This window comes from Tamandua tetradactyla, chromosome 3 (genome assembly GCF_023851605.1).
Source record: "Tamandua tetradactyla isolate mTamTet1 chromosome 3, mTamTet1.pri, whole genome shotgun sequence".
In the NCBI taxonomy this organism is placed as follows: domain Eukaryota; kingdom Metazoa; phylum Chordata; class Mammalia; order Pilosa; family Myrmecophagidae; genus Tamandua; species Tamandua tetradactyla.
In genome coordinates, this window is record NC_135329.1 from 94423063 (window position 1) to 94444229 (window position 21167).

At 41.4% G+C, this 21167-nt stretch overlaps 1 protein-coding gene and 1 long non-coding RNA gene across 4 annotated transcripts in view; one reads left to right on the forward strand and one right to left on the reverse strand.

Moving 5' to 3' along the window:
• Nucleotides 1-21167, reverse strand: part of CCDC93 (CCC complex scaffolding subunit CCDC93) — a 137198-nt gene that overhangs the window by 102010 nt on the left and 14021 nt on the right. For both annotated transcript variants that reach the window (XM_077153542.1, XM_077153543.1), the window contains exons 4-5: nt 9841-9952; nt 3454-3552 (exon numbers count right to left, since the gene is read on the reverse strand). In XM_077153542.1, the coding sequence (XP_077009657.1) occupies nt 3454-3552; nt 9841-9952 (211 nt within the window). The remainder of the gene's footprint in view (nt 1-3453; nt 3553-9840; nt 9953-21167) is intronic.
• Nucleotides 9-9837, forward strand: LOC143677529 (uncharacterized). Of its 2 annotated transcripts, XR_013172653.1 has the most exons (4): nt 9-134; nt 8706-8811; nt 9154-9273; nt 9725-9837. It is a non-coding gene; the product is annotated as an uncharacterized LOC143677529 (long non-coding RNA). The 2 variants fall into 2 exon arrangements; XR_013172652.1 differs by having other exon boundaries at nt 9154-9837.

The following is a 21167-nucleotide window of genomic DNA, read 5'->3' on the forward strand; positions in this document are numbered from 1 at the left end:
GTCAAAAAACAGACATTAACCAAAGCCCACGTGAAGATTAAGACTTAACTGGACTGCTCAGAGATCTGCCTTATACACTGAGTTCTAATCATTACTGTGCCTGAAGAAGTTTCAATATTTCTAACAGACTTAAGGTCAGGACCTCTACAGATGGCTTTAACACGGATCCTTTCAGCCTATTGAGAAGGGGGGCCAGGAAATGTAGCAGTTAAGACAAATGTTCTCATTCAGAATCCTTATGAGCTCTGAAACCTCGAGTGAGTTACCTTCTTCTAAGCCTCAGTTTCTCCATTTGTAAAATGAGGGAAACAATACCTCTCTCAGGGGGCAGTTATGAAGACTGAACAGCACCAGGCATGCCATGTGCCGGTACTGGCACCTAGGAAGTAGTCTATAGCTACTAGCTATTATTATTGTCGGGGTAACTATTATTAAATTGTTACTAGCAGAATGTCTTAAGTAGGTGGTGTCTCAAAAAACTTTAGAGGCCTATACAAAAATATGGCCGTGTTCTTATAATTTACTAAAAGTTCTGGATCAAGTGCCAAAATGCAGAGTCAGATCAGTGTTTCCCAAAGTGTGTTTCATGGACTGTTATTACCATTTGTTTTCCTAGAGAAACGGGCTCCATGGCTGAACAGGGTTAGAATACAAGAATGTACCCTCACCTGAGGTTTATGGTATATTCTGGCATATTAAAGCTCCAAAGGAATCCTGTGGTAAAGGAACCATTAACTCTACTTAACTTGTGCTTCCCAAACAATCTCACAGAACCCTCTGTCCAGCTAAAATGTCTTACCAGCTCATACAACAGGCATTCAGTAGAGCACATGCTCAGAAATAATCATTTGAACAATACTTTCAGAAGTCCAAAAGAGTGGAAGAGTGATGTTGGGAAATCGCCTTTGTCTCTTCACGGGAGTCTCTGTAGGATGAGTGCAGGAGCAAGACATGTAGGTGGGTGGGCAGGAGCACTCAAAGTGGAGAAAGGAGGTGCAGACAGAGGCAAGCGCTTCATGTCACACTCAGGGTGGCACTAACGAGGCCACAGACAATGGGGTCCCTCCCTCCAAGCACTCGCCCAAAGGTCTAGGTTTCTAACAAAATAGGTCACGAAGCAACAGCAATCACGCCCTCAACTCCCACTCACTGGAAGCGCCCGACTGGGGGCACCACCACTGACCCCAATTTTAGAGGGGCAGCCGGATGTTGACCCCCTCAGGCTGGGAATAGGGAAGGGTAAGGCCTGCCTCCCGCCTGCCTCCTCGCTACACTAATCACCCATCCAGGAAAATAACCCCTGGGGAACAGAAAAAAAACACATAAAAAGTGCAGAAGGCTAGTAAGGAAGAGATTACTACCTGAATGATGTCACACAAACAGAACAGCTTATACAGGCATTAAAAACGGATAGATGGGGAAAAACTAACAAACAAACAAACAAATGGATGGACGGGGTGGTGCAACAGTGGCTCAGTGGCCTGGGTTTGATTCCCAGTGCCTGCCCAATGCAAAACAAAAACAATAACAAAACAAAAAAGAAAAATAGATGGATGAGGAGACAGTATGGAGAAACACTAATTTCAAAAAGATTGTAAGTATAAAGTGATCACTGCTAATATAAGGATAATTGGAAAATATGAATGTAATACACACAAATTTTAATAAGTGTTTGGCTAGAGCTGATCAGATTATGGGTGATTTATTTGAATGTCTGTGTTTTCACATTTTCTATAAGTATCTATTTTTTCTATAATAGGAAGAAACTTCATTTCTCAAACAGTACACTACTTTAAAAAATAAAAGAATCTAAAGGACAACTTTGCTGGGCTTTGAATGCAGTTCGAAAAAGGCAGCTTTAGTGAATGCGGAGGTCCTGATTCAGTGCTCAGGGGAAACCAGGAGGGGCAGAGGCACAAGCCAGGGATGGGAGGCAAGGGCTTGGGTGGAAATGCCCCTTCTGGAAACTCAGCTTACTCCACTCCTTCCTGGGGTGTTGTGCTGGTTTGAAATGATGTATGTACCTTAGAAAAGCCATGTTTTAATCCTAATCCCATTTTGTAAAGGCAGCCATTTCTTCTAATCCCTATTCAGAATTGTATGTTTGAAACTGTAATTAGATCATCTCCCTGGAGATGTGATTAGGTGATGACATGTCTCCACCCATTTGGGTGGGTCTTGATAAATTTCTGAAGTCCTATAAAAGAGGAAACATTTTGGAGAATAAGAGATTCAGAGACAGCAGAGCAGAACGACATAGCCATGAGAAGCAGAGTCCACCAGCCAGTTACCTTGGGAGATGAAGAAGGATAATACCTCCCAGGGAGCTTCATGAAACAGGAAGCCAGGAGAAGAAGCTAGCAGATGACGCTGTGTTCATCATGTGCCCTTCCAGATGAGAGAGGAACCCTGACTGTGTTCGCCATGTGCCCTTCCAGATGAGAGAGGAACCCTGTTCTAGTTTGCTAGCTGTCAGAATGCAATATACCAGAAATGGAATGACTTTTTAAAAGGGGAATTTAATGAGTTGCTAGTTTACAGTTCTAAGGCTGAGAAAATGTCCCAATTAAAACAAGTCTATAGAAATGTCCAATCTAAGGCATCCAGGGAAAGATACCTTGGTTCAAGAAGGCCGATGAAGTTCAGGGTTCCTCTCTCATCTGGAAAGGCACATGGTGAACAGTCAGTTTCTCTCTTGGCTGGAAGGGCACATGGCAAACAGCATCATCTGCTACTTTCTCTCCTGGCTTCCTGTTTCATGAAGCTCCTCGGGAGGCATTTTCCTTCTTCATCTCCAAAGGTCGCTGGCTTGTGGACTCTGCTTCGTAGTGCTGCAGCATTCTCTGCTCTCTCTGAATCTCTCATTCTCCAAAATGTTTCCTCTTTTATAGGACTCCAGTAAACCAATCAAGACCCATCCAAATGGGTGGGGAAATGTCATCCCTTAATCCAGTTTAACAACCACTCTTGACTAAATTACATCATCCAGGGAGACGACCCAATCACAGTTTCAAACATACAGCATTGAATAGAGATTATTCTACCTTTATGAAATGGGATTTATATTAAAACATGGCTTTTCTTAGGGGGCATACTTCCTTTCAAACCAGCACAAACCCTGACTGTGTTCGCCATGTACCTTTTCAGATGAGAGAGAAACTCTGTATTCACCATGCACCCTTACACTTGAAAGAGAAACCCTGAACTTCATTGGCCTTCTTGAACCAAGGTATTTCTCCCTGGAAGCCTTAAATTGGACATCTCTATAGACTTGTTTAATTGGGACATTTTCTCGGTCTTTAGAACTGTAAACTAGCAACTTATTAAATTCCCCTTTTTAAAAGCCATTCTGTTTCTGGTATATTGCATTCCAGCAGCTAGCAAACTAGAACAGATGTCTTCAGGTAAGTACTTATTTTTCGGTTGGGCAAAACAGAAAAGTACAATACTGACCTCAGGGAGACTGTAGGTTTTCTGGAACTGGGATATAGAGTAGGAGCGGATGTAGTCACCCATTTCTTCTTTTGTTTCTATGGCTCGCTTCACCAGCCACTGAGGAAGAAAGAAAGGTGGGAAGCATGAGTTAATAGATTGGGGCAAAATCCCACTGCAGTGAAGGCCAGCTCAGAGACAGCACAACTCATGAACCCAAATCACTGTACTTGACAGACCAGGTGATGACAAACACATATTGTCCCAAGCGATCAGCTGGCATCAGGGATACTAAGATCCAGTGGCTCCATGCTGCATAACTGTGCAAGGGTTTTAAGTCCTCACTTGATGTCAAGTCTCCAGTTTCATTCTAGGAAAAGCAAAGCTACTATAGAAGCAAGTGTAATCATGAATACTAACTAGTAAAGTGCTCCACCCATTCCTGAAGGACAAGCACAAATAGAGTTATTCCCATGTCCTCCAGGTCTCAATGGAATATCTTAATGTAAATCTCTTTCCTCTTGCACCTGTATCCCAGAACAGAGAAAGGAGACAGAACCACAGAGAACACCTGGCATAACCTCTGGTTTGATAAATGGAAAAAAAAAATCCCCAAACATTCAGATTCAGAATCAGTGTACTAAGTCAGCACTCTAAGCTTTAGGTCAACTTGGCATTCACACATATTCTGCCTCAATCTTCAAGTTATAAGGCAGATAGTACTGGTCATTTCTTATGGAATCTAAAATTCAGAGAAGCTATGTAGTTTGCTCATCAATACACAGCTGGCAAGCAACAAAACTAGAAATCACAATGCTGGGGCTTTCCAGACCAGACAACTGGACAAATGGATTTTACTCAATGTTTCCCAGCTCTACCAGGGTGATATCCAGAAGAGGCTGCTCCTCAATTCTCCCTACTTTAAACTCTAATTAACATACAAACACACACACACACACACACACACACACAACACGAACTGAGGAAGAGCCTGGTATTCCGTGGGCAAAAGGGTACAAAGTGCAGCAATGGCCTTTGTGTCTCCTCATTGGCTCTTTACTTATTCCCTTTATTAGTGAAGGACATTACAGAGCACTTGCTACCTCTCAGCATCAGGCACAGGCTTAGGAGCCAGAGCAATTTTTTAATATAAAAAAATCTAATATAAGGTATTAAAAATTAAAGACAGAGAAGAATAAAGGACCCACTGGCCCAACAGTGAAATAAAATATTTCAAACACAGCTGAAAGCATGTGTACCCTTCCCAGATCATATTCTTTCCCTCTCCCAAGAAGTAACCACTAACCTAGATTTGCAGTTATCATGTCTGTATTTATACCTACCTGCATTTACACCTGTCTGTATACTTTTTGCTGCATATAGGGTTAGTCATAAACAACATATTGTCTTACTTTACAGGTTTTCTAAACTTTGCAAAAATGGTATGATTTTGGAGACTTCCACAATTTGCTATTTTACACACATAACATCATGTTTTAGGTTACTTGTGTTGGTACGTGTTCCTTTACTCTCCTAAATAATAACATTCCTTTGGATCAGTTTCCACAATTGTCCATTCTCCTGCTGATGGACATTTGGATAGACCCCAGTTTCCTGCTATTACAAACACTATCGCAGCAACCTTCTCATACCAGCCTCCTGATGCACGTACAGCAGAGATTCCCCACAGCAAATATCGATAAAAGAACTGCTGGGTAGGAGGGTGTGCACGTTGCCAACTTCACTGGATATCCCAGACTGCTCTCCAAGGAGGCTAAACAAGGTATTATTCACAGGACGGTGGGGGAGCTCTTGCTCCCATCCTCTCGCGCACCCCAGATTGTCAGTCTTCTTTTCTGCCACCCTGATGCATGTGAAACAGTAGCTCATCGTGGCTTTAATTTGTACTTCCCTGACAACTGATGAGGTGGACCATCTCTTTCCTCTCTTGTTGATGATTTGGTTTACCCTTTTAAAATTAAGTTTCTGATAGGGTTACCCTTTTTTTCTATTGGATTATTTGCCTTTTTCATATTGACTTATCAGCATTCTTTATATATTCTAAGTACTCATTGTTTGTTAGCGATATTCACTGTAAATATCTCCTTCCAGTCTGGTTTTTCCTTCCTTTTAAAAAAACTGTCCTTTAATGCAGACCAGTTTTCAATTTAAATGTTATCATATTTAACAATCTTCTTCCTTCATGGTTAGTGCTTTATTTCCCCTTAAGAAATCTTTCCTTCCCTCGAACCCAACAATTTATTTTCTGCTTGCTGTTTTACAATCAAGCATACTCTTTAACCCTGGCCAACCAAGAAGTGATTCCCAACAGTGCATTTATTATATTAAAAACACCACTATCAGGTGGGTTATGGTGGCTCAGTGGCAGAGATCTCGCCCGCCATGCCAGAGACCGGGGTTTGATTCCTGGAGCCTATCCATGTCAAAAACAAAAAAACAAACAAAAAAACCCACAGAAAAAACCACCACTACCATTTTTAAAACTCCATTACCATAGAGTAATTTGATAGCTTGGCACATTCACATGGCATATCACCTACACTGATTATCCTCAGAAAACTTTGTTACACTGAAAGACCTAGTTATCGCAGCAATGAAAAAAAGTTTGGTATTAGAGCACTGCATTTAAACTAGAGCTCTTCCACAAATGAATACTAACATTGCAAGGTGCTGAAAATGGATGGTATACAGGAAAAAGTACAACCAATGCAAGCTAGGGTCTATAGTCAACAGTAACACTGAAATATACTACAACCAAATGTAACAAAGGGAATGGGGTGAAAGGAGAGAATATTCATCTTCCCCATTTGGAGAATTTCTGATATTCTCAAAAGCAGTGGGAAGAATCAAATCAACAGGATGAGCCTTTGATCTTAGGGTTTACCCCTATGAAACTTATTCCTGCAAAGAATAGGCTAAGCCTATGTAAAATTATGCCTAAGAGTCACTCCCAGAGAACCTCTTTTGTTGCTCAGATGTGGCCTCTTTCTCTAAGCTGACTCGGCAGGTAAGCTCCCTGCCCTTCCCCACTACTTGGGACATGACTCCTAGGGGTGTAAATCTCCCTGGCAATATGGAACAGAAATCCTGTGATGAGCTGGGACTCAGCATCAAGGGATTAAGAAAGCCTTCTTGACCAAAAGGGGGAAGAGAAAAATGAGACAAAATAATATTTCAGTGGCTGAGAGATTTCAAATAGAGTTGAGAGGTTATCCTGGAGGTTATTCTTATACATTATATAGATATCCCTTTTTAGTTCATGGTATATTAGAGAGGCTAGAGGGAAGTGCCTGAAACTGTAGAGCTGTGTTCCAGTAGTCTTGATTCTTTTTTTTTTTTAATATTTTTATTGAGAAATCTTCTAAATATGCAATCCATACAAGGTGTATAATCAATGGCTCACATATCATCACAGCTGTGTATTCATCACCGTGATCATTCTTTAGAACATTTTATCATTCCACATAAAAAAAAATTACAAAAAAAGAAAAAACTCATACATACCATACAACTTACCCCTCCCTCTCATTTACCACTAGTATGTCCATCTACCCAATTTATTTTGCCCTTTGACCCTCCATTATTTATTTATTTTATTCATTTTTTTTTACTCATTTGTCCATACCCTGGATAAAAGGAGAAATAGACACATGGTTTTCACAATCACACAGTCACACTGTAAACATTATATCTTTATACAATCATCTTCAAGAATCAAGATGATTCCACCCACTCCAATACACCATAAACTAAAAAGGGATGTTTCTATATAACCATAAGAATAACATCCAAGATAACCTCTTGACTCTGTTTGAAATCTCTCAGCCACTGAAGCTTTATTTTGTCTCATTTCTCTCTTCCCCATTCTGGTCAAGAAGGCTTTCTCATTCCCATGATGCTGAGTCTCAGCTCATCCCAGAAGTTCTTTTCCACACTGCCAGGGAGATCTACATCCCTGGGGGTCAGGTCCCATGTAGGGGGGAGGGCAGTGAGCTTAACTGCCAAGATGGCTTAGAGAGAGAGGCCACATCTGAGCAACAAAAGAGGTTCTCAGGGGGTGAGTCTTAGGCATAATTTTACATAGGCTTAGCCTATCTTTTGCAGGAATAAGTTTCACAGGGGTGAACTCCAAGACTGAGGGCTCAGCCTATTGATTCTGTTGTCCCCACTGCTTGCGAGAATATCAGAAATTTTGTCAAGAGGATGAAAAGGCAGCCTACTCAATGGAAGAAAATATTTGAAAACCACAAATCCAATAAGGGTTTAATATTCAGGATATATAAAGAGATCCTACAACTCAATGATAAAAGACAAACAACCCAATTAAAAAATGGGCAAAAGATATGAATAGATATTTTTCTCAAAGAAGAAATACAAATGGCTAAAACACACATGAAAAAATATTCATCTTCATTAGATATCAGGGAAATGCAAATCAAAATCACAAGGAAATATCATTTCCCACCTACTAGAATGGCCACTATTAAGAAAAAAAAAGCAAAACAGAAAATGCAAAGTGTTGGAGAGGACATGGAGAAATAGGAATACTTATTCATTGTCAGTTGGAATGTAAAATGGTATAGCTATTGTAGAAAACAGTCTGGAAGTTCAGAAGGATGCTAAGTATAGAACTGTCATATGAGCCGACAATCCTACTACTAGATATACTCAGAAGAACTGAAAGGATGCAAACAGACATTTGCACACTGATATTCATAGTGGTATTTACAATTGCCGAAAGATGGACACAAGCTAAGTGTCCATCAACTGAAGAATTGACAAACAAACTGTGGTGTATACATACAATGGAATATTATTCAGCCTTAAGAAGAAAAAAAGTAACGCTATATGTGATTACATGTATGAATCTTGAGGACATTATGTTGAGTGGTATAAGTCAGACACAAAAGGGCAAATATTGTACGATCTCTGAACACAGGTCACTAGAGGATAAAATAATGGTAGACAATGGGGAGCTGATGATTAATTTGTTCAGAATATGTGGTAAGGTTAATTGTAAATGTTTGGAAATGGATGGAGGTGATGGGAGCACATTATAGGGAGTGGAATTAACAGCGATGATACGTGGTTATGACTGTGGATGAAAGGGTAGGTTTAGGGTCATGTATGTCACTAGAAGGAAAGCCAGAGGATGAAACATGGGACTAGTCTCTAAGCATTTCATCTAAGTGCTTTATTCCCATTAATTTAATTCCCATTAATTAATGTTTAATTCTCATTTTTTCTGGCAGGATTATTATAATTTCCATTTAACTATGAGAAGCTACATCGTTTGCCCAATGTCAGACACCTGGAAAGTGGCAGAGCCGGGATCTGAACTCAGGAAGACTACAGCATGTGTGTGCTCTTAACCCCTACCCTCTCTAATGTTAACACCAAAAGAAGGTCTTTCTAACAAAGGCAGCGCAGCTTCCTCTCTGATGGCTGCATGAGTGGTGGAGTAGGGAAGCCACAGGGCTTGGACAAAGGGAGTTTAGACCAACACTGTCGTTTCTCCACTCACTAGTCCTCTGCCCTGATGCAAACTGATTACCTTCTCTAAGTCCCACCCTTCTATAAGACTGAGACTGTAATACATACTTTAAGGAATTCTACTGGGATCAAATGGAGTAACGCATGCAATGCACTGCTCACACAGCAGCCAACAAAGGTAAGCTCTTTGTTTCTCCTCTTTTCCAGGTGCCTGGAGGGGATGCCCGGACACAGACGTGCACAGATTATAGGGAGCTATACAGCAGAAGCCACTTAATCACAGAGCCTCAGGGAAAGGCTGAGGTGGACACAAGCCATCAACTAAGTGTAAGACATTCTGATGGGTGCTAGGTACACAACAGTGAGCAAAACAGCCAGAGTGCTTGCCCTCATGAGGCTTCTGGTCTGATGAGAGAGTCAGAAAAATATTCACACGAATGAATGTACATGGTAATAAAGTGCAGTAAGGAAGATTCCTGTAAAGGAAGGTACTATGGCCACATGAGTGGCTAACAAAGAAGCCTGTTACAGGGGCTGAGAGCATTCCAGTCTGAGAGACGGTCAGAGGGGCTAGAACAAGATTTTCAAATGAGGCTGGAAAGGTTGAAAGGGACCAAAACATTCAGAGCTATGGAGTTCTCTCTTTAACCAAAGGACAAAGAAAAACCACTGATTGGAATAGTCAAAGATCCTAAGAGGGGAGTGTGTGAAACCAGGGAATACAGAGTAGCAAGAGCCATTTAAGGATGACATCAGGAAACACCGTCATGTTCTGCAGCCTCCAAATCCATGATGCACCCGCTAGATCCAGGACCCAGCCAGATGGCCCACTACTAGATCTGTCAGAGGATTTTGTGACACCCAGAGGACAAGAGACCACACAAAGGCTCTCACCTGAACAACAGGGAATATGTGAATAAAATCCATCCCCTGGATCTGGTGGGGCTCCAGCTGGTGTGGACATTTCATCCTTGGCAAGACTGAGACAATTTTTTCTGATAGAGCTCTGTTAGGAAAAAACAAGGCAAGAGTGAGTACACACTAAACGGCCCTCATGACATCTCTAAAGAGTGAGCAGCATCCCAGAAGGATCTGGGGATTTGCATGGCTAGGTCACTGCCAGGCCATGACCAAGTTTCTCCTGGCTGACTGCAAAATGAGAAAAATAAGCTCAATTTAGGTATGTATGGTGACAAGACTGCCTTTATCCATTACTCTAAGATCATGTTCTTCCTACGTTTTTTGTATTTAAAAATTTTGTTTCTTTGTGAAATGATAGTGACAGTAGAGGTAGTAGTAGTTATTTTTTAAAATCTTTACATGGCAAAAAAGAAAAGTTATTAGTGCCCTATATTCTTTTACATTTCGTTTTAACTGACGAACTTTTTCCAAAAGTCTGGGAACCACTAAGCTAGGAACTGAAATGATCATTTTAATATGATTCATGTGACAAATAATTATCAGACCCTATACCAGGTGCCCAGAATGTTAAGACAATTAAGTTATAGACCCTTAGTTCCCGAGGCTCAGACATGGCAGAAGACATGAGCAAATAAACAATGACAACACATTTACAACCTCTAACACTGTAGGCTCACACAGCTAACAGAGCCACGAGAAGGGGCATGCGACCTTCCCCATCCTAAGACATAGGTCTTCTGTACTTTCCCCCCATAAACTTTTTTTTTTAATTTTGAAAAATAACATATACACAAAAAAGCAATAAATTTCAAAATGCATCACAATGATTAGTTATAGAACAGACTTCAGAGTTTGGTAAGGGTTACAGTTCACAATTTGAGGTTTTTCCTTCTAGCTGCTCCAAGACACTGAGGATTAAAAGAAATATCAATATTGAGAAAACATTCTTGACCAAAAGGGGGAAAAGTGAAATGAGACAAAGTGTCAATGGTTGAGAGATTCCAAACAGAGTCGAGAGGTTATTCTGGAGGTTATTTTTATGCATTGAGTAGATATCACCTTGTTATCCAAGATGTAATGGAGAGGCTGGAGGGAACTGCCTGAAAATGTAGAGCTGTGTTCCAGTAGCCATGTTTCTTGATGATGATTGTATAATGATATAGCTTTCACAATGTGACTGTGTGATTGTGAAAACCTTGTGTCTGATGCTCCTTTTATCTACCTTGTCAACAGACGAGAGGAACATATGGAATAAAAATAAATAATAGGGGGAACAAATGTTAAAATAGATTTAGTTTGAAATGCTAGTGATCAATGAAAGGGATTAGTAAGGGGTATGGCCTGTAAAATTTTTTTTTTCTGTTTGTTATATTTTTCTCTTGTCTTTTTATTTCTTTTTCTGAATTGATGCTAATGTTCTGGGAAATGATCATGATGATGAATATGCAACTATGTGATGATATTGTGAATTGCTGAGTGTATGTGTTGGGAATGTTTCTGTTTCTTGTAATTTTTTTTAATTAATGAAAAATTTTAAAAAGTAAAAAAAAAAAAAAAAAAAAGAAATATCAATATAATGATTCAGCAGTCATACCCAGTTGTTAAATCCTATCTTCTCTGTTACAATTCACCTCCTTTGATCTTTCTCGACACGGGTCTTCTTTCTCAAAAAATAATCAGTAGGCTTTAAGCTTTTCCCTGATAGTCTAAAATCAATCCTAGATTTGGGGGGACCATGTATTCTTGTCCTTATTTCCACAGGGAGGAGGAATTTTCTGCTTCTCAAGGGGGATGCTCTGACATCTGTGCCCTGTCTCAGTTGTCCCCCAATGAAATGCCTGGGATGGGGGAGAAGGAGCCAGGCTCCCTGACTGGACGGGCCAGTTTCACAGTGGAAGTGGTGGGGGAACTTGGTATGGGCCTGTTTCACTGTAGATTTAAGCCTGTTTCCCTAATCAGTTGGTATTTGATCTGCACCCTTCTGAACCCTGTTTGTAGTATCTAAACTGGATCAGATTCAGGAGGGAAGAGAGGTGTTATTTAGTGGGTCCTCAAAGCCTTGGTACATAGGCCAGGAATCTTGAGGAACAGTCACAAAGAATGGCTATGGGGAGCCAGATGGAGAAATGGGGGCTTTGGCTCAACCGTCATGGACAATTTCCACCTAAGACCCTTTGAAAAAATCTTGGCAAGTCATAGGAGCTAGCTGTAGTCTTGTTTACAAGTAGAGGTGTACTTCCTAACAGAAAAGGCTCTGGGAAACAAGGGGTCACTTGGGTCTTACAGGGAAACCACGTGGGCTTTGATGCCACAGATGACCTTGACTGTACCCTGCACAGCCTGACAGTACTGCAGGAGACTCATCACCGCAGATTCCCACACTGAAGCTGCAGCCCCTGCTGGGAAAGCCTAGCCCCTCAGGGGGCTTAGCTGGGGCCAAAGCTCTGCCAAGGACCTGCCAAACCCAGTTTTGTCTTAAATTTTTTTTTTTAAACTTCCATTTTGGAATAATCTCAAATTAAACAGGAGTTGCAAAAATAATGCAAACCCCAGACAGCGAAATCCAACATACCTTCACCCCCTCCCCCTCAAATATCCAGAGCCACTAAATTTTAACTTGTCACCTGTGCCATATCATTCCATCTATCTATTTTCTGAACATTTGAGAGCACCTTACACATCATATTCCTTGAACAGTAATACTTCCATGTACATTTCCTACGAACAAGGACATTCACTTATGTGATTGCTGTAAGTGCTGTTTTCAGATTCAAGAAATTTAATGTAGAAATGAAGCTTACATGCTATATTCCAGTATTTTCTTATGTCCCTATAATGTCCTTTTGAACCTTTACTCCTTGATTCTTAGATTCTATCCAGTACCATGTATTGCATTTTTTCATATCTCTTTAGGTTCTTTTTTTTAATTGTAGAAACATTTATATAAAATAATCTTCCTATCCCAACTCCTCTCAAACATAACATTCAATGGGATTAATTCTATCACAGCATTGCAGTATCATCCAGTACTAGGATTCTCCCTTTACCCCATACAGAAACCCTATAGTCATTTTGCATTAACTCCCCATTGTACCTGCCCCCCAGTCCTGATAACGTGTATTCTGCTTTCTGTCTCTATGAATTTGCATATTCTCTGATATTTTCTTTTTGGTTACCATAGGCCTTAAATTTAATATCCTAAGATCATTAATATTAATAATCTTAGTATTTTGAGATTGAATCCTAAACACAATCGCATTTGCTTTAATATCAATTTAACTTCAATAGCATACGTAAATTATGTACCTATACCCCTTGCTTCCCCCACCTTCCTGTAGTTCTTGTCACATATTACATAATTATATATTATGAGTCCAAAACCACTGATTTATCATTACATTTTATACATTTGCCTTTTAGATCCTGTAGGAAATACAAAGTAGAGTTACAAATAAAAAATACAATAGTACTGGTATTTATATTTACCAACAACACTGTCTTTACCAGAAATCTTTACTTCTTTAAGTGACTTTAGTCCACTGTCTAATGTCCTTTCCTTTCAACTTACAGAACTAACTAATTAGCATTACTTGTAAAGTGGTCAAGTGGTCACAAAGTCCTCAGCTTTTGTTTATCTATCTGGGAATGTCTTGATTTTGCCTTCATTTTTGAAATTCAGTTCTGCCATATACAGAATTCTTGTTTGGCATTTCTTTGCATTCAGCACTTTAAATATGTCCCACAGCCTACTTGCCTCCATGATTTCCAATGAGAAATCAGTACTTGAGCTCACTGAGGCTCCCTCGTATGTGACACATTGCTTCTCTCTCACAGTTCTTCTCTTTACCTTTGGCATTTTCCAGTTAGACTGTAACACTGTGTGGTGTGGGTCTATTTGGGCTCATCCTATTTGGAAATCCTTGGGCATCCTGGATGTGCGTATCCTTGTCATTCAATAAATTTGGAAAGTGTTCAGACATTATGTCTTTAATATACTCTGCTCCTTTCTCTCTTTCTTCCCCTGGGACTCCCACACTACATATATGGGTACACTTGACGGTATCTCACAGGTTTGTAAGCTCTGTTCACTTTTCTTCATTCTTTGTTTCTTCTGTTTCTAGACTGAACGATTTCAATTGTCCTATCTTCAAAAGTTCATTGATTCTTCTGTCAGCCCCAATATACTGTTGACCTCTCTAGGGAATTTTTAATTTGTTACTATATTTTTCAGCTTTTTTAATATTTCCATCTCTTTACTGATAATTTTTTGTGTGTTCCTCTATCATTTTCTTGATTTCCTTTAGATTTTTTTTGTCCATATTTTCCTTTAGCTACTTGAGCATATTTAGAACCATTTTTTCCCCAAATTTATATGGAAGGTATGGAACCCCAAATTGCCCAAACCATCTTTTTTTAAAATTTTTATTAATAAAACAATGTACAAGCACATACATTCTTTTTTTTACATGGGCAGGCACCAGGAATCGAACCCAGGCCCTCTGGCATGGCAGGCTTGCCTGCTGAGCCACTGTGGCCCGCCCAGGCACATACATTCTTAACATACAAACATTCCATACATGGTGAACAACCAATCGCTCATAATATCATCACATAGTTTCATATTAATCACCATGATCACTTTTAGAATACTTGTATCACTCCAGAAAAAGAAATAAAGAGAAAACAGACAAAACTCAGACATGCTATACTCCTTATCCCTCTTACTCATTAACTACTAGTATTTCCATCTACCCAATATATATATTTTTTTATTTTAACATTTGTTCCCCCATTATTTATTTATTTTTAATCCATATGTTTTACTCATCTGTCCATACCAGAGATAAAAGGGGCACCAGGCACAAGGTTTTCACAATCACATTGTGAAAGTTGTATCATTATACAATCATCTTCAAGAAACATGGCCACTGGAACACATTTCTACAGTTTCAGGCACTACCCTCTAGTCTAACACACCATAAACTAAAATGGTGATATCTATATAATGCCTAAGAATAATCTCCAGGATAACCTCTCAACTCTGTTTGGAATCTCTCAGCCACTGACACTTTATTTTGTCTCATTTCGCTCTTTCCCCTTTTGGTCAAGAAGGTTTCCTCAATCCCTTGGTGCTGAGTCCCAGCTCATTCTAGGATTTCTGTCCCATGTTGCCAGGAAGGTCCACACCCCTGGGAGTCATGTCCCATGTAGAAGGGGGAAGGCAGTAAGTTTGCCTGTCATGTTGACTGAGAGAGAGAGGCCACATCTGAGCAACAAGAGGTTCTCTTGGGGTTGACTCTTAGGCTTGATTTTAAGTAGGCTTAGCTTATTATTGCGGGCATAAGTTTCATATGAACCAACCCCAAGACAGAGGGATCGGCCTATTGATTTGGTTGTTTAGGACCATTTTTTAAAAGTTTTTGCAATATCCTAGGTCTGATCCTCCTCAGTGATGATTTCTAAAGGTTTAATCTCCTCCTTTGCCTGGGCCATCACTTCCTGTTTCTTTGTATGTTTTGTAATCTTCTGCTGAAACTTGGACTTCAGGATATTTTAGTGTGTTACTGCTGAAATTTAGATTCTGAGGCATCTATTCCTTAAGTGTATATCCAGCTAGTATTATAACAGAGCTTTCATTGAATGCCAGGAGCTAACAAAAGAAAAAAAAAGGAGAAGGAAAAAAAGATGACACCTTTCCCAGTCTTAGCAGATTATGCAAGTTTTACCCACACAATGAGTTTGGAAAATAGCTCCAGGACAAAGTGTAAGGGCCTCCCTGATTCTTCTTGTTGTGGCACGCACATGTGGCACTAGAAAGTTCCCACTTACATGAATACTAATGACTTCTCTTCCCCAGGAAACAGTTTCTTTATGGTCCAGGCACTGTATTGTGTGTCCTACACCAGCAATTCCTTGCCCAGACAGCATGACCTGACCACTCCTGCACAGTTTCTGTAGAAGAATTCTGGGAGCTGCTTTCTACCCAAAGAGCAACACCTAGGACAGCGAGTCTTTCAGGCTAGCACTAGGCAGACTGGGCCAGACATACATGCTCTCAGAGTGTGCAAGAGGGGGTTACTTTACTTCCTCCAAAGCTGGGACCTGGGATCTGCACTGGGAGCACAGCTCCACACTGAGCCAGTGATGGAGAAGGGCCCGTCAGGGAACTACTTTTACACGTCCTTTTCCTTGATTCGGTGCTCACTCTGCAACTGCACTCCTTCAGAAAGATGTTTCTGCTAGATCCTGCCGGTTGTTCAAAGCCTCTGGGTATGTGCACTGGGGGGAGCCGTGAAGCACCTCACTCTGCCATCCTGATCAGGGTGGGGACTCCTTGTCTTAGCTTCTGAATGCTCTAATATACGTTCTCTAGCGTTTATCTTGAGAGGTCTCTCACAGTGACAGAGACGAGTTCGACAAGATTTGGATCTACTGAAAGTGTCCCTTGTTCATTTGACCATCTTTTTATTTCTGGAGTTGACTAATCCCACCGAGGAGGAAGACACCTGTCAGACCAACATCTAGCCTACATCTGGGTGACAGGTGGCGTTGATTTGCCAATCATCCTTGGTACATTTTATCTCCTCAGTCTTTTAAGATTTAAGTGACTTTAGAGCAAAAGTTAAACAGTCCCACAGGGAATGATCCCCAGAAAACAGCCTAAGAAGCAGTGTTCGGTATCCAGAAGGAAGCTTCACAAGGGTTAAAACTTCTGCGGGATATAATCACCTCCCCATTGAGCAGAGGATCAGCTGTCAAGTCCAAACGTTAAGGGCAGAAAGATGGAGAGAGGAAAACTCACCACTCACATACCCCACCTCCAGGAGGAAGAGGACTTGCTACCCCTCCTCCCGGCACCTCCTCCCCACAGAAGGGTGTGTGTGAGTTTCCAAAAGGTCCAAGAGGAAGGAGAAATTGTCCTGTAGCCCTTGGGTTCCCATGTCCCCCCTTTATGAGCAGTCCACTCCGGAACATGCGCTTTCTCTGCCATGAGAAGCATGACCTGCCACCAGGGAAGCCTGCAGCTACCCAGCCCCTGCCTGGGACTGGAACGCAACAGTCTGGTAGAGAAGCGTTAGTAAACCCATTTTACAACCTATCTGAGGCTCCTTCTCTGATAAGCTTCATTTTTTATTTTAAACTCCATTGACTCCCATTTTCCATTCCTTGTTTCTTAATGTCTTTGAAACTTGTGAGGGGAAAAGAGAAATATGAACTAGCCCAGCTCCCCCAACCCCAACACTTAGCAAATGAAGATGATCAACACTGGTTTAGCGTCCTTGATCAGCATAGGTCTTAAGGATCTGTGCAAATGGAACACGTGATCCACAAACACCTTTCCTCTTAGCTACATTTTGGCTCAGCAGGAAGAAAGCTCCCTCTAGTGGGTCCAGGTTTATCAGTTTAAAAAGGGGATACTGATTGCCTAGAACCATCCAGGTTAAAAACAAGATTCAGACTCTTGACACCATCCAGTCTGACCCCCTACATCCTCAGAGAGACTGCCAACTTGCCCGGCTTATAAAAGCCCTTGGAAAAGGATACCCTATGTCATCTCAGGATTTACAGCCCTCTGAAACCTGCCTCCCTGAAATTACCACCAAGTATGAGCAATCTCAACAGTGTTTGGAAGAAGTTGAAGTATTAGACTGTCAGGGGAGTGGGGAGATGGAGTAAGGGTGAGGGGAGACATAGGCAGACTGGGGGAGGGAAAGGAAGCCTGGAAGACTTCTTGCAGAAACCCAGCAGCCTCTATTTCGCTTCTTTCTGGAGCTCAGTGTGGATCATATGACTTCCTAAAAATCAGGGACAGTGACCAGGCAGGTTTCCTAGCCTAACAATCTAACATGACCACTTGTCATTACAGGTCATTAGTTTCATTCCTTTAGTTTGTAAGAGTGCTCAGTGTTTGAGTTTTCTCCTTCACTGCAAACAGTTTGAAACAGAGTGAATTCAACCTGGGTATAATAAGTTCCAGCCCCACCACCAGCTCTGGGACTTTTGGCAAGTCACCCTATCTCTCTGGCCCAAAACCCCCAGCATAAAATGAATCCTCCTTGTCCCATTCAAATGTTATTGTGAAAATTATATAATAAAATGTATGTGCAAGTGCTGTGGGCAAGGGTCCTAGTTAATTTTACTGTAGAAATGAACTCAGAAACTTAAAATCTCATATGGACCTCTACGCTTAGGACCCTCTGGTAATGGGGCTTTAGGATAGGCTGGGGGTAGAAGTTCATGGAAGCCTCAAGCAGGAGCACAAGGGCCCAACTGGGCACTTAGAGAAGACAGCCGGAAAGATATTCATGCTGTCAGTAGGCAAGTGAGTACCTCAGAGAGAGAGCTACCCGGCCCACCCACCACAGAGAGAGAGCTACCCAGCCTCAGAGAGAGAGCTACCCGGCCCACCCACCACATCAGCTGGGCTACACTGGGGAACTGCAAACTAAGTGGTATTAGTCTAAACTACACCCAACTGGAAATTCTGTGGGGAGGAACTCTGAACACAGAACACACTCCAAAACCAAGCAGAAGATAAGTGAATAATTCAGTATCACACATCTAGACTAATCTCTCCTTCAGATAACAGAGAGCTGACTGTCTGGTACTCTGAGTCTGGAGGGTGCTTTGCCCACAATGACAGCTCAGGGAGGTTACCTAAGAGCTGTACATCAAGCACTTCCCAGAGAATACAACACATTCTCAATTCCTGGTCACAACTCTTTGGGGCCAGATGTGTTTCAGAAGTCATAACTTTTTAGATGTTAGTACCATACTGTATCTAGGGTGCAAATACCACATATTATGTAGGACTCCCATGGAATCTGGAGCAGTACCCTATAATCAACGAAATTCATATTTCTACATAAGTGGGATCAATAAAGACTACAAACGGCCTCAAGTTCAGGTCATGTTTTACTTACAAAGAAATTTTGCACTTAAACTTAAAAAAAAAAAGACAGTTCATGATTTTTTTTTTTGATTTCAGAAGAGTAGAGAAGAGATTAAGAACCTGTATGACAAACATCGCTCCAATATCTGCTGAGTTCAGTGGGTGCTTCCGCAGGGGAAAGGGAGATGTGCTGAGCCACCAAAGGAGCTTTTGCAAACTATCGGAGCAACCTCTTTCCTCACCCTAACAGCACCTACAGTGGGAACTGCCACTGATGGGAGTGTGTCATGTTTCCCAAGGGTAACAAGGTAAAAAGAGCCTACGACTCACTGGCAGCTCAAAATAAATCTAAGAAGGAGGGACGCACAGAATACAAGTAATGGTCAAACTAGCAATGGGAAGATATCCTAGCACATCAGGGTACTATAGATCTAAAAAGGAATTAGCTCAAATTGGAACACAAAATTGGAAGCGACAAAGAAAAGTGTCCTCAAGAAGACTGGGAATTCATGTTAGCAAACAGTTTGATTAAGAAGTTGGCTAGAAAGAAGCTATTTTTAAGAATCAGAGGTAACATCATTAGCATGGTAACAAAAGACACCCTGTGAAAAACCTTCTCGAGAGATTCAGAGGAAAAAAAAGGACAAATCTCATTGGCTTAGAACTCTAGATAAAGGTAGAGACTGGAGAAGAACTCCACAAATACTGAATGGAAGAAAGAAAAACACCAGGTAGGCAAATCCCCCTCCCCAGGTGCCATGCGGCTGGGGAAGTGCCCAGAGGCAGCAGCCAGGACCCCTCCCTCCAGGGACCCAGACCAGAAAGCCTCTCACAGCAGTGAGACAGATCCCACGTGTATCCAGACACAGGGACCCAGGTCCACAGAGACCCAGCATAAAACACAGCTGGCTGAGGAGTGCTGCACAAAGGGGAACCCAGGAAGAGCTTCCAAAATGGAGAATTAGGGAGGGAACAGCAGAAACACTTCTCACTCAAAAGCAGCAGGCAGCCAGGCATGAAATATCTGAATCGACTGTTTCGGGATCCGGAGACCAGAGGTCAGCACAACGCCCACGGAACTTCAGGATAACATGAGAAACTAAGGTCAGAGACTAAATATGAGTAATACCCTCTGTGGATCTCGCGCCCATCCCCCACCCGAGAGGGAAGCAGAGGCCAGTGGTTTGATCCTTGCCTGGGGGTGGCTGCAGACTGGGATGGATGTGTGAGTCCTCCACCAAGTACAGAGTGGGGCACAGATCAACAACGAATAAGATATTGGCTGGCAAAGGAGAACATAGGATCCTACAGTTTCAGGCCCTCCTGGTCAGATGCTGCCAGGCGCCACTATTTAAAATGTTTGAGGAGGATCAAACAAAAGGCCATAAAATCCTGCCTTCCTAGATCTGAGGGGAATAGCTAAATAGCACCACCTGCTGGTAAGGTCGGAAATGCAAGGGCTTTTTGGAGTCTTTCCAGATCCTCTCCCAGGGCCCATAGGATCTGGTCTGCACCCTGTGCACCGGTGCCCAGCCTTGCTGTGGCTGGGAAATACTGTCAACCCAACTATCAAAGAAATGCCTTAATGCAAAACAATCAAAATTCTAGACAAGACAGATAAATCAGCCTACAGAATAAACCCATCAACATTATCAAATGTCAAGATAAAAGCAAAAAATCACAAGAGATACTAAACACTGGAGGATTATGGCCTAGCCCAAGGAATAAATTAAAAAGCTGGCAGAGACACAGGGTTTAGAAGCACTAATCAAAGACACTCAAACAAATCTAAACAAATTCAATGAGATGGCTAAAGAGTTAAGGGATATTACAACACTGGGTGAACATAAAGAAGAATTTGAAAGAATACACAGAAAAATTACAGGTTTTATGGAAGTGAAAGACACTATAGGTGAAATTAAAGACACATGAGAGACACACCACAGCAGAGCTGAAGAGGCAAAAGAAAGAATAAAAAAGCTAGAAGACAAACCATCTGAACTCGAACAGACAAAAAAACAGACGGAGAAAAGAATGGAAATTTTTAAGCTGGGTCTCAGGGAAATAACTGAAAACGAGCAAGTGCACAAACATACATATTGTGGGTGTGCCAGAAAGAGAACAGAAGGGAAAAGGGCCAGGAAAAATATTTGAAAAAATAATAACTGAAAATTTCCCAACCCTTATAAAAAAACATTAAATACGCAAATCCAAGAAGCCCAATGCACTGCAATCAGGATAAATCTGAACAGACCCACACCAAGACACATACTAATCAGACTGTCAAACGCCAAAGGAAAAGAGAATTCTGAACACACAAAACAATTCACCACGTACAAAGGAAGCCAAATAAGACTAAGTGCTGATTTTACATCCAAAACCATGGACGCAAGAAGGCAGTGTTACA